This window comes from Gymnogyps californianus, chromosome Z (genome assembly GCF_018139145.2).
Source record: "Gymnogyps californianus isolate 813 chromosome Z, ASM1813914v2, whole genome shotgun sequence".
Taxonomy (NCBI): domain Eukaryota; kingdom Metazoa; phylum Chordata; class Aves; order Accipitriformes; family Cathartidae; genus Gymnogyps; species Gymnogyps californianus.
The window spans coordinates 22,973,071-22,987,168 of NC_059500.1; the positions used below are offsets into that span (position 1 = coordinate 22,973,071).

Here is a 14,098-nt window from a genome sequence, read left to right on the forward strand (position 1 = left end):
AGTCCTCCGGCATTTGGTGCTCAGCAGGTACGGCTATCCATCTGCTAAATTGGACACTGACAACTCCTACCATCTTCTTCCCTTTCCCTGCTGCTGGGCTGCAGAAAATGCAATGTGGTCCTCACTTCCCCCATGGCTGCCAGCTGTGTCTGTGTTTCACTCACAGCCCAAGTTGTAGGAGAAGGATCCTTACTTGGCAAGTGCCGAGGCCTGGCTGCCAGTGAGCCACAGCCTCCTCCAGCCAGGGACTACCTGCTGATCTGAGCCCCTTCCAAAAACTTTTCGGTTGCCGCTTTTATCCTGCTCTAGTACCACATGGCTTTTCAGAGCACTTTGCTTTATTCACTAAGGCATGGGGTCCTTGCAAAGGGGATGATGGGCAGTTTTTGTCACTCCTCTCCACATGCTCGACAGCCTGCTCGCTCGCAGGGACAGAGCCCTTAGTACCCTTCTTCTGAAGCACACGCTGTATCACAAACTTTTGCCTTGATGCTCTTTTGCATTCAAAAGTTTCATTATGGTGTGTCTGCATCTTTACAGCATGCTTGCACAACGCAAAGTACAAACTTCAGCTAACAAACTGGTACTGGGCTCAGGCAGTGCAATAATCTACTGTGTCATCCGCAAAATCGCGAGCAAAAGTGTTCAAAATGACAGGAAATCTGTTCTGTTTTGGAGTGAATCTTTCTGATTTTGTAAAAAACCCTGTTGTTGTGCAAAGGCAGGACATCGTTAGCCATTTGACAGCCATCACACCCTCAGCCTGGCTCTCAAATATTAAGAGTTTAATGGGCTAATACCACAATCTGCCTCTAAAGGAAAAGTTTTGCTAAGTTCAAATACTTCAAAAAGATGGCAAGGTTCCCCCTTTTATACTTGAAGGACTTTGCTAGTATGTTGAACATTTTAAAAACTTAAAGCTTAGGTTTTCAACAGAAAAAAACATCAGTGATTTTCTACAGTTTATAACCACAGATGTGGAACTGGTCCACCTCCAGTAGTTTTCAGGTGTGTTCGTATTTTTCAGCCACAGTAAGACACTGGTGTTGCACTCCCAAGTCTGAATTATGGCAGAGGCCACTGGGATGTGATTTTTCAGACAAAAACAATGCACGTAACACTCCCTTCTTCAGTTACATGCATACACCCTAGCGCTGCTCTTCCTTCTGTATAGTACTGTCATACATAAGCCAGGCATACTACTATACTGAGTCACATATTGGTAATTGTCATTCAGCACAGACATCCTGATTGTTTCATATTGAGCATAATAAAAGAAAACTAAGCAAAAACAACTGAAGCCCCAGAGCCTTTATGCACAAGACTGAGCTGCCTCCAAGATCATGCTGTCACAGAGAGGTCTCCAGTTGCATGGCATCAGTTCATATATATGATACGCTATGGTATAATTTAGGAAAGAATAACATTAAGAATCAGCTGGGACTACTTTTCAGCTCAACAAATCATGCCTCAGATGAAGATATTTCTGCTCAAGCACTCATAGATGCGCAATGACTGTGCAGGCAGCTCCACTTCTGCAGATTAGAAGCAACCATCCCAAACGAAGGAGGAAACATTACAGAAATCCAACCTCTCCCGTCAAACCTTGCCACCGACCGAATTCAGATGGCTTCACCACTGTAACTGGGGGAGGAGACCTGTGGCTAAATGCATTCATCCTGCAGTCAGCTTGCAGGAGACAAGAAAGATAGTAAAAAGTGAGACAGGTGGATATACCTATCACCTTTTCCAAAGTGTTTAGTCTTACTGTACTTGTTTTTAAGGGAAAATCTGCAAAAGTGTCTTGTTGGCCTGTTCACAGCTGCCATGCCCCCACCAGCTGTTTCAGCTGACCTCAAAGTGTGTCACCTGGGAAAAAGATGGATGCACGTACTTCAAATTTCAACCGCACTTAATTAGCAAATTTTTTGTTCAAGTTTAAAGAGTTATAAGAAATGGGTAAAAAATCTCAAGTACAATACATTCATTAGCATGCATTCTCACCTAGTAAAGGCAGTATCTTTAATCTTCCTTTTTATATTAATCTAGTTCACATTTTATTTATCAAACCTACCATATGAATAACATTGTATTACCCTTTAATTTCATCAGGAAATGTAGCTACTGAATGTTTTATTAATGACTTGGTTTTTCAGTAGCTGATATATTTTTTCAAGGCAAGTTGTGCAAGGCCTAACTTAGCATAAAAACAATTAAAGCAAAAGAGGAATGTTGAGTGTATTAGGGTGTTAGGTAACTATCAGTATTAAAAAGTTTAACAAACACAAATGACATTGTTGTACATCAGGTTCTTTTTGCCATTTCTGTAATATATCAATAACATTACGAAATTCACATGCTATCAAAGTGATAACGAACAAATGTAAATGGTCATACATACTGATGCTTGTTAAATTTTTCAATTCCTATCAATTACATTCAACAAAAAAGTCAAGATAGCTGAAGAGCCTGACCCTAATTTTGCAAGCTGATCCATGCACACAGCTTTTAACTTAAGACACAGGAGCTCTGGGTGGATGCAAGATCTGTGCTGGTGGATCACTTTACAGGAGGGGTCCTTTGTTAGGAAAATCTGGACTAATTATGCTGACAAGTGGAAACTGGTTACGCATGAGGCTAAACTATCTGGGAAGCAACTAGATTACACTAGTTGCTCCCAGACCTTGTATAAGAGTGTTTCCCCAGAGCAAAATCATTAAGCTGCAGAATAGCTTCCTTCAAGCATTTACAACTTGTATAATTGCAGATTATTCCCTTAGGCCCTACAAAAACGTCTTCTAGCTGCACAGTTTAGAAACTAATGAATAAATATAATGGCATTTCAAAAATTTGCATCAACTCTAATCCTCTTTTAGTCGATCGTTTTGTTTTGCTAACACTTTACTAGACAATGAAATGGCATAAATCTGAGTAATTTTGGTTGTCATTAAAATACTGTATATAAACAGGAAAAGTCAGAATAAGGCATTCTCAACACAAGCTTGAGGAACGTACATTTTCATGCCCCGTGGAACTAACATTTCAGTTTCTTCCCAGAAGTAGTGGAATGTTTTTTGCATATAAATCCCCAAATACTTTTTGAATTTTACAGATAAAAAGCATTATTTCGTACATCAGTTTTAAAAGCATTGGCTTGGTATTTCCTTCCGTTTTGTCTGCTGCAGGACTATGAATCTGGAAGGAAGCAGTTCAAAGAAACTCATGACATATAGAAGACACCTACTTCCATAAAACCAAATTAAATAGTATTTTGTTTCAAACGCCATCTAGAAACACTGGATAGATGTATATGAAGTATATGCATTACGGTAGGTAGTTATTCATCCCCATGTTTTCACCTGCCGGTATTACTGTAAATAACACTGGTTCCATGACATGCCTTATGGAACAGTTTACTATTTTCAAAAGCAGTCACATGCATTGAAGGTAGGATCACCAGCCAGTGCATTTGGCACCCCAAAGCAGAACCAGAGAGGCCAAGCTTACGAATCTCTCTTGCTGAATGACAAGTTAGCTGGTGTATGAAATGACAGATCTCAGCTGAAACAAGGAAGCACATTGACCTAAGACATTTCTTCTGGAGCTGCTTCTGCTTCCTGAGTGGGTTTCTCTTCTGGTTTGCCGTCATGGACAGGAGATGGGTTACGGCTGGGCTTGTTGCTGTCGTGCGTGCTGTGACCGCTGGCGCTGCCGAGGCGAGTTGATGCCACCACAGCTTTTACTGCAGCCTGAGAAAGAGAGGATCAAGCAAACATTCCTTAAAGGACACAGTCTGTCAGCACTGCAGCCTTAGAATCGTCCTGTTAGGGAATGTAATCGTGTTTAGTCTTCATGGTAATGTCACATGCGGATACCTGCCTGGGCCTGGACAGGTTTAGAAGGCCACCTGAAATACCGGATTGAGGTTTAAAATTGCTGCCTTCACAAGGTTACGAGTTGGCCAACACGAAGAGAATTTTTTTTTCAGTTGCACATGCTGCATTTTTTTTAGAAAGTATTTCATGTCTCCCGTGTTGAAGTTAGATGGCAAAAAGAAAGTTATCTTCTGTCATAATAATAACAGTATTATCACTGATTATTCCATGAAAAGTTCACAAAGGGAAACAATATTTATCACTATTGCATACGCCAAGCACAATGGTGCAGAACATATGGGAAACTTCCTATGTACATATATACACACTGGGGATAGGGTCTCATATCACATAAAGTGTCACAAAATGAAGACATGCATTAAGACAGTTATATTAGTCCTTGCTTTGAAGAGTTTTATTGCCTGAAAAAACAAACATACAGAGGTGAGGAAAAGAAATATTAATCTCTGTGTATGACAACTCTAGCTATTTTTGACTTGGCTAGCTTTTTGCTTAGGCATCACAGAAGAAGCGGGTCTGCAGGAAGGGATGAGGAGTATAGCAAGTTTTGTGGATGGTTCGGAGAGGTAACCATGCAAAAAAAAAAAAAAAAGAAAATAAAAGAAAAAGAAGATGCTAATGAAAAAACAAACTATATAAACATTGGCAAGAAAGAAGAATCAGCTAATATAGAATATGAAGGCAAAGTACAAGGCATGAGCCAATAAATGTGGCAATAATTTTGAAAGTGAGAGTCTACACCTCTTAAAGGAAAAATCACAGACATCCACACTAGTGTTGAGAGGACTTCGGACAACAGATTACAAACAGGACAGGCCACTTAATGATATTATAATGTATAAAGATACTTTTAATGTAATTTACTCTCACTAGCCATGTGGATGTTTATAAAACAAATTCAACACAATCTACAAAAAAACAAATCAAGACTGAGAGCTTTAGAGTTATTCTATAAAAATATGTCTTTATGTAAAGAAAGCCTGCTGCTGGACTTGTATGTTTGGAAAGAGAGGATAATTTTATATTATTCTTACTAACAAAACAACAACTAAAGCATGTATTCGCTACCTGGTTTTCTGCTTTGTTCTTATTTTTTGGAAAGGAATTAACTGTCTAAAAATTTATGGTTCATTTTATGCATGTGTAAAACTATTAACTCTACAATAACTGCAGTTAATACTCTTAATAATTGGAGATTTGGTCATTTAATTTTTAATAGAAAAGCAATGAAGAAATAAACTTATAAAAAGCAACAGCTTTTAAACACAGAAGTATAAATTGGTTGACTATAGGGATCTAAATAAACTGGGCTTCAAAAAAATCTCGTTGGTGATCAAAGGTGTAAAAATATAAAGAGAATCAAAATCAAAACATGCGAAAAGGGCATGCATTTCTTTGTGACCTCCTGGGCAGGGAATGTAACAGCTCACTCAGAAATAATGAAATTTATGACTCTGCTCATGCTCTGAAATCATTTTGATACAACAACGTTGCATGGCATCTTCAGTGAATACACAGCAATCCTGCTGTAAGGCTACAGAAATCTTTCAGAAGAGAACAATGTTAATAGACATGTTTAGTCAGTTCTTCATGGGCAAAGCATCACTGTGAATTATATCTACAGTATCCAAGACCTTCGTAAATCACAAAACTTTTTTCTTTGCCCTGTAGAGATTCTCTGTCACAGTTCCCTACTAATACTGAAAAAAATGAGCAAAACCAAAGTTAAGGGTCATTATTTGTGAATTTGGTTTTGCATGGGGGTTGTAAAGCTCTCAGACAAAATGCTTTTTACTCTTATTCCCCAGGGCTACAAGGGCAGCTTCACTGTAGCTGTTGGTAATAACTTCTGTGCTGAAGTATCCCTGGAAGTCTCTCCTAAGCAGAGACAAATCTTTAACAACTGAAGAAGTGATTAGGGGAGAAGAAAGTTTCCCGATGTTATGTCAGTTAGATGCCCAGCTGCCTGCTGTTTGCACCTAAAAATGTTTCCCTGCCTCTTCCCACGGTAGACATGTAGACTAGATGGTAAAGGAACATACTGGTGACTCAAAACCTAATGTTATTTTCAGTACAGATCCCACCTGCACTCCTGCCTTGCAGCGCTTAATTTCCAGATAAAGAATGCCATTGCACATTTGCTCTCAGAGGTACTTGGAAATGCATGGTTTGGGCCTGTTAATCTCAGCCCACACATTTTATGGACCTACACGTCTGAAATGCTGACTCTAGATCATACAGAGGGATGGCTTAAGCTCCTGCTTTGTATTGATAGGTATAGAAACTGAGGGTGGCTTACAGATCAAAATATGCTATAGTAGATTAAATATCTTCCAGATTTATGGATGCTCATGAAGAAACTACTCAGAATTTTGTTCCTTCTGGTCAGTACTCTAAGGATGCACAAGCAGTACAGGACAGACAGATGGACAGAAGCAAGAAAGGAAGAAGGGAAGAAAGTAAGGAAGGAAGGTAAGGAATTTGTGAAAACTGTGTACATTCTCCGCAGTTCTGTCTGTGTAGATGGAGTTTTTAATCAACCTCACACATATTTATTTGTTTGGCTGCAGACATCGACTAAATCTGCTTCAACTTTTTCATCTTCATCAGTCATCTTAAATAAAAAGCTTCCATACTATTATGGAATGTTGTCCTGAAAAGTGTGCAAAGAAAAGGTTTCTGTAAGGCTACTAATTTAATTGCATGCTTTCATAGCCAAAACAGAGACTACGTCCAGAGACTTGCCTTAAGTTTACGCCGGGCATTGAATTCTTGAAGTTTCTTTTGTGCGTTGTCCATATGTGCAAAGTTTGCTGCTTTCCCTGTGACCCATGGGTGCTGCAAAGCCTGTAGAGTGGTGAGGCGTTTCTTGGGGTCTAAAACAATCAACTTTTTAACCTGCAACACGAGGAAGAAATACAGAAGACTGTTAACCTTATTCTTCATTTACATTTACCGAGCTTTGCATTTTGGGGCTTTGGTCTTGGTTTGGGAAGCATCTTAGTGAAACACATTCTAAGAAACCAAAAGAATTTGCATTCAGGTCTTTGCACGTATTTTGTTTCTGGCATTTCTTTGTTCTCCATAAATAACATCTGAATAAGACAGCCACTAAGGGGGAAGAGAGGAGAAAAAGAATCAACCGGTTACCAACATTTGTAAGAGTGTGTACCAGTGCAGCTGGCCTGTATCCGCCATAGGCTGTTGTATGTCTGAACTGTCACATAAACCCTAACAGATTCTCAAAATACCCCCAGCCAGGCAGTTCTCTTAGCAGTATCTGCACTTTTGGATTTGGACAAGGTTTAAACTGGATTAGAAAGTTTAAATTCTAGTGTATGCAACTCATGCAGACTTGTACCATGCAGTCACTGCCAGGTACATCACAAATGAAATGTTTCTTTCAGTCTGTGTAAAACCCCATGTACACATGAACTAAAAAGTACTGTACAAGTATTTCTCTCTCAGCCCGCTCTGAAACTAATGCTGTTTATGCCATTCTTTCTGTTATTGAGACCAGGGAAGCTGCACCTCTCCAAACAGAAGAGTAGGACATTTTTGGGAACAAGGCACTGCAGACATACTCCTGGGAGTGGAGGTCCTACAAACTGCCTCATACAAAGTATGTCCAGTCAAGCTGCATTTCATGGGTTTTGCTGTATGTCTGGACAAGTGCTGTTTTAAAAAAGAAGGGTGAGGATGGAGTAAAGAAGTACATGGATGGTACTCAGCAGAGCCACTTAGGCAACTTTCCTGACTGCACACCCTCTTGGAGCAGAGTGCAAGTGACAGCACGAGGCTCCACCAGAGCTATGTGCCCAAGTGTGAGGGGAGGACTCGCTTTAGGGCTCTCCGAAATTTCCCTACAAAGAGCTATTAAAGAAAGATGGTGCCCTGAAGTGGGTGCAGGAGAACAGGCATTGTGATGAATACCTGCTGTGCGTCCACAGAAGAGGTCAAGTTAAGCAAATCACTTCAACTGAACACCTCAGAACTGCCCACAGCATGGTTTTTGAGAGCCACAAGCTTCATCCTTATCTACAACTTGCTATACAGTGTTCAAACCTGAAACTCTGAGCTTTACTGTAGCAAAACGGTAGGGACCAGTTTGGACCGAAGTTCTCTGTGTACAGTACATGAGCAGCTTTGCTGCAGGCTGCTGTTTATCTGCGTTTTGACGACACAAGGCAGTAAATGATATTTTTTTGACCTTAGAAAAACTTCATATCTAATACAACAACAAAAAAGTACTTTGAACTGCTACAGTCCTTCCATTTAGGCATCCTGAAGTACTTTACAAACACTAATTATGTAGTATTTTATGGCATAGTTTGTATAAGTAACATGGAACTGAGCATTTGTGTCTTCAGTGCTAATGAAATAACTGAATTGTGCAAGTTATTGTTGACTAAAAATCAAACTCAAGCATACCTACTTTTGCAGATCAGTATCTCCTGGATCCAATTTATTTTATCCAGTAATAAAAGAATACAGTGCAGATAACACACCAGCCCTTGCATTTTGCTCATGGACCATATTTAAAAGTAATGAGTCTTTCCTCATCTAATGAGAAAAAGCTTAAATGGACAGAAAAAGGCTGTCAGCAAAAGCGGGGCGGAGGGGCTCCACTCCTTTTTATATTCTTCCTCCAAAGTTCAGCCTTGAAAACTCCACAAATATAGGGCTTGTTTCTACGTTCCCCTGAAGGTGGCTGCCCTGCAAAGAGGAACGATGAAACACCTCAGAGCTAGCATGAAAGGCAGGCATACATGAACATTGTGACAGCTGTCAATAATCTGTGGCTTAGTTCACAGGAGGACCTGAACACCCATGGTTTTGAGTGCAAAATTACAGCTCTGGACTAACAGGGGATATTTAACAGCACCGTAATATACCAGAGATAAGAAGAAGAAAAGCAAGGGGCCATATGAACAATTAATTAACCAATTATTCTGCCCCCACCCCAAAATGGACTCTGTTTCTCAGTGGAAGTGATACTAGCCAAATACGTATCAGCAAAGATAGTCCAGTCTCATTTTTGCTTTACTTACTAAATCCTTGGCATTCAGAGATACATCATCCCACCAGGGGGACACAAAGTCATATTCACAGTTCAGGATTCTCTTAAACATGTACTGATCTCCCCTTTCATCATAAAATGGTTCAAAGCCACAAAGACTGCAAGGATAAAAAAGAAAGAAATTTATCAAAGATTAATTAGTCTTAGGTTGTTAGAAACAGTTACCGGTATTATCTTTCCCTGCTTCACATGCTGTAGACCACTTTGGGAAACCAGATCCGCATGTACTTATGAATTCCTAATTCTACAGAGCAGAGCAAAATGTGGTCATAAGCATTCATAAGCACTGGGAAAGGCTGATCAAATTGTAAATTTTCCATTTTCACATCTGTAATTGGAACTATTAATATAGGGACTTACCATAAGAGTAGCCATGCAACATTTGATATCTGTTTACCTTCTACCTGCCAAGAAATATTTTCTAGCAGCTTTTTGCTCTGCTGGTGTCAGGCTGAAGTCACTTGAACTATTTAGTCTTTCCTCAGTCTGAAACCTTTGCTCATCCCTGCTCTCTTCTGTGAGTCTTCTCCAGTTGCGTGTCTTTTTGAAGTGGGTGCAAACACCATTCAGTATGGGCACACCACGGAGTTGCAAATTAGCATAATGATGTTTTCTACTTAACCTTCATTTCTTTGCTAAGAATTCGTGACCTTGGATCTGCTTTTTTGGATTGTTTAGAAGCACAGAGTTAACATGTTCATAGAGTAATTATCAGAATCCCTGTAACTCTTTCCTGAGGGACAGGAATTAGCTGAGGAACCATATTTTACCTGTGAAGTGAGAAGTTTTTTATGTGTCCAGTTACAACTGGTTTTTTATTATGTTCATCACTGTACATTCTTTCATCCTATCATCCACAAAATGCAAAAACCTTCATTTGGCAGGTTTTAATAATCAGCCCTCATCTTTACTTAGGTAACCTACACATTATCAAGAAATTTTGTAATCTCACTAATGACTGCATTTATGAATATATTGAATAATACAGATCCTGACACAGATCCACACTGCTGACCCTGGTGAAAGCAAACTCATAGAAGTGGTTTCCATATATATAATGTCCTTTTTTGTCGCTTCATTGCACTTTAATCATGCTTGCACACATAATCAGATGTTTTAAAGTGAATTTCCTATTCAGCCAGTAAGTGTTCTGAGCTAAACAGAAAGTCTATCTGCTACTCTGCCTCCAGAAAATAAAACAAGCAACGAGATGATGACAGGAAAACAACAGCAGACCATAAAGAACAAGACAGCAACAAATCTAGAAAATTTAACCTTACTTTTTAACTTGTTTTTATATTTTTAAACCCAATCAGTGTGCTTACTGTCCTGAAAAAGGAGACAGATGTTCAAGGAAGAAATGTGGTTTTGGGAGTGGTGTGTAGCCATGGGTGGAACAGCTGCATCACTTTGCACTGCTGAAAAGGAGAAAACCTCCACTGTAAGCACATTCTGGGCTTGTTATTAATTTCCAAGTCTGGCAGAGATGGATTAAAACACAAGGATCCAACCTTCAAATGCTGTGTGCTTCAGTGGGTGGGAGCCAGTCACAGTCCCTCTGCTGCTCCCCTCCTGTTTGTCTGCCTCTCCCATCACCGTTTCTGAGCTTGCTTCAGGTTGGTTCCTATCCCCATGGAGCACCTTTGCTGAGCAGGGTTGTTGGGCCACTAACTGGTTCAGCCAAAACTGGCTTCTGGATACCAGGTAACTGATGACATACAGTGAGACCATGCTTAAGGCTTGCTGTGACTGTGTTGGAAGCCTTCTAAGTGATTCTCTATTTACTCCCGAAAATATTTTCATCATAACTCACTACTATCACCTATTGTTGTCTTATGAACAATTTCTATGGATACGCTTCTACCTAAAAAAAATTTCCATTTCAGCAGACAGATTTTTTGCTACATGCCAAATTAGATGGATAAAACTAGAGGTGTGATTTCAAATTAGATAAATTAAACCAGGGTAAGACCCAATGTGGCTGCTCTTGATTTCATTTTATTATGAAATTTCATTTTATTATGAAATTTCATTTTATTATGCTGATTCATTTTAAACCAATTACCTACCAAATAAAGAAGTATCAATACAAACAGCTTCAAAATCAATTACAAATGACCAGGTAGTGTTTGTGCCCTTTTAAGTAAGTTAGTAAAAACCCACCTTTAATTAAATCCATGCAATTTTGACTACAGGCAAAGCCTCTGTATTTGTTGACAACTATCTGCATCTCAAATGTGCAGTAGCATTTCTAACCTGCTGCAGGAATACAAAAGGACTGATCCTCTTTGCTGTTAAAACTATAAATGTGGCTTCCCTGGAATTATGACAGTTATCATCAACAGGTCTTAATATAATTTGCCTCAGGAATAATTGTTCTGTCAAAGTATGTGCCAAAGTTTTTCTTAACCACATGGTAAGTCCACTTTGTATTGGTGAGAAGATACAGTTTTATGCACGTCTTCTGCAGCATGGTAGTTAACTGTATTTTGGAGGCACACAGAGCAATGTATTTTTTTGACTGTACATATGTGCAGTCCCTCTACTAAACTATAAGACTGAGACATGCAACACTGTCCTTTAGGTTGCAGAATTAATGAATTAGTTACTGTACCTGTACCTTTCTGGTCTCAGCTTCTAATCCATCAGAAATGTTGATCTACAAAGCTTTACACTCAATAGAAGAGTTTTAAATGTGGAATACGGTTAAAGCTAAATGGAAGAGATGGCCAAGTGGATTCGACTAGCACCCTTTTTGCCTGGCTTGTTCCTGTAGGTCAAATAATTGGATTTTGAGAGGGGAGGAGGAGAGGAACAGAAGGAGGAAGAAGTAGAGGAGTATCTGTACTGGTGGTGTCCCACCCAGAGCAGGAGCTCACACGCTTGTGTTTACACCAGTGCAGAGGTTTAATGTGGCTTGGGAGCATATCCTGAACAGCTGGAAGGTGTGAAAGGCTGCATATAGCAAATGCCACTCCATATATTCAAACAGGAATTTGCTGTACATTCTCCCTTGGAGCTTGCGTACACTTGAAAGCAAGTTCTGCTTAAGGAAGGCTCTCAGTTTCAAGTACAACAGCTATCCTTCAATCGTTGAATAACTAGGCAAGCCCATGGTTTAATCTAGATATCTTTGTAACGGGACAACAAAAGGCACCTCTCCAATCTCAGGGACAGCGCTGCTGGCAAATTTCACATCTCTCTGCCACGTGTGGACCACTAGAACTGACGAGAAATCACCTGGCAGGCAATATCTGAGATGTGATCTTCTACAAACTTGAACCAGGCCTTGAGACAAAGATTCACATTTTAAAAGGAGCAGATGATAACAAAATGGCAAATAGGAATATTGTAGGCTATTATTTACAGGCACCCAAAAGGAGAGCTGTGACTCATTTGAAGCTTATGTATAGAACAAAAAATGTTTTCTGATATTTCCATCAGAGTGTTTATATATCCTTACAAGTACTTTTAGTATAAACCCTAGAAAACATAATTCTTTCTTTGCAAAAGACATAAAGAAAATAATTGTATTATTACACACTGTACTTGCTGGACACTGTTAATGAGTCCTAGAAGGGGAAAGAAAATGACCCGGATGTATAAAATCCTCCATATCTTTAATGTATATGTGCAAAATCCCATTTTCTTCCCATAAAAGGCATCCTGCAAGTATCGTATACAACTACACAAGCCAGCTTAGCATTGGTGTTGCCAAGGGAATAAATGAAATTATTTATTCTCCCATAAAGAGAAGTGTCAATACATCAGATGACAGATACAATTTTCCCTTCTCAATAATCTTCCTTCGAAAGATTCCATCAATACAATAAAATAGTTACAATGCTTACCAATTGAATTAGGACTAGCCATATTAAGATGCAGACACAAGTGCCTACCTTTAGACACAACTGTTTGGAAATTTTGGTCTATAGTTGCAACTTCAACTGTTTAAAATATGTATGGCCAGCATTGCTCACAGCCCTCTGTCAACAGTGTCTCTGGTTATCTTGTAAGAAGTGGAACACTTCAACATGAATCATTTAACCCATCGGACTATTTTGCAGACAGAGAGTCCAGGGCTGTTCCCTGCCTCCTGGCTGAGATGCTGTGAGACAGCAACACTGATGCTGCAGCCAAAGCCGTGTCTGTGGCTGACACAAATGGGGCAGCTGTATTTGGGAATATTCACAGGCACTGTGAAACTACTGCAGCACCTTAACTTCTCCTTGCCCCATCTGTAGTTGAGAAGGTACTTAGGATCATAGTATATCTCACAGTTTGTGTGAAAAAAACATATGTTTTCTGACACTCGTATGCTTGTATTTTTGCTTTCAGCAGCTTCGCTGCTATTCATTCACATTAATAGCACGTATCTGCGCAGACCTTGCTGCTGTTCAGGAAGAAGTGTTATATTTATCAAATATGTAACCTGAGTGTTTTGCCATGCTCCTCTAGGATTTGACTTACTTAAATAACATTAGGAATATCATAATTAAAGTTCAGGATCTCGTGTTTTCCAATGGCACAGCTCATAATGTCATAAAAACCTGCAGGTGCTCACAAATGAACCACTCCGTGGCACTGTCTGCACTTACAGGATGTAGGTGATAATCCCCAGAGACCACATGTCCACCTCAGGGCCGTAGGCACATCCCCGTAGTATCTCTGGTGCTGCAGATGATAAAACACTTGTCAATAAGATGAAAGTTGAATGCAGAAATAACAGTCACAAAGTCAATTTAAACTCCATGCACACTCGTAAGTGTCTTTTAAAAAGTTAAGGCCTGCTCCTTTAAGCCCTTAATTAGGCAAATGATTCCCTTCACTGAGTATAAAGCAACAGAAGTCATGTCCAAGCACAGCCAGAATACAATGAAAAGCGGACTTTGGTTTCAAATTGCTTTTTAGGTTTGTGAAAGGATCCACACAAAGCTACAGCAGCGCTGGAGCTGTAATGTGACAAAGGAGGTGGTACTTTTACTTCAATATTTTACTTATTTACTTGGTGCTTTACTTGGGCTTTATTTTTGGTATTCTGTTTTAATTGTAAGGAAAGACAAGATCATTTCATGCGATTGCTTTTACTGCAGTGCAGAGCAGGTGGGAAGGCCAGGGAGTC

General features: G+C 39.6%; 1 protein-coding gene across 1 annotated transcript in view; it reads right to left on the bottom strand.

Annotated features, from left to right (window-relative positions):
* Nucleotides 1-3,302: 3,302 nt before the first annotated feature.
* The window catches only part of CAMK4 (calcium/calmodulin dependent protein kinase IV), a 173,653-nt gene continuing 162,857 nt past the window's right edge, over nt 3,303-14,098 (bottom strand). Inside the window, exons 8-11 of the mRNA XM_050913388.1 lie at nt 13,575-13,650; nt 8,948-9,074; nt 6,642-6,794; nt 3,303-3,749 (exon numbers count right to left, since the gene is read on the bottom strand). Of these exons, the coding sequence (XP_050769345.1) occupies nt 3,585-3,749; nt 6,642-6,794; nt 8,948-9,074; nt 13,575-13,650 (521 nt within the window). The 3' untranslated portion in view covers nt 3,303-3,584. The remainder of the gene's footprint in view (nt 3,750-6,641; nt 6,795-8,947; nt 9,075-13,574; nt 13,651-14,098) is intronic.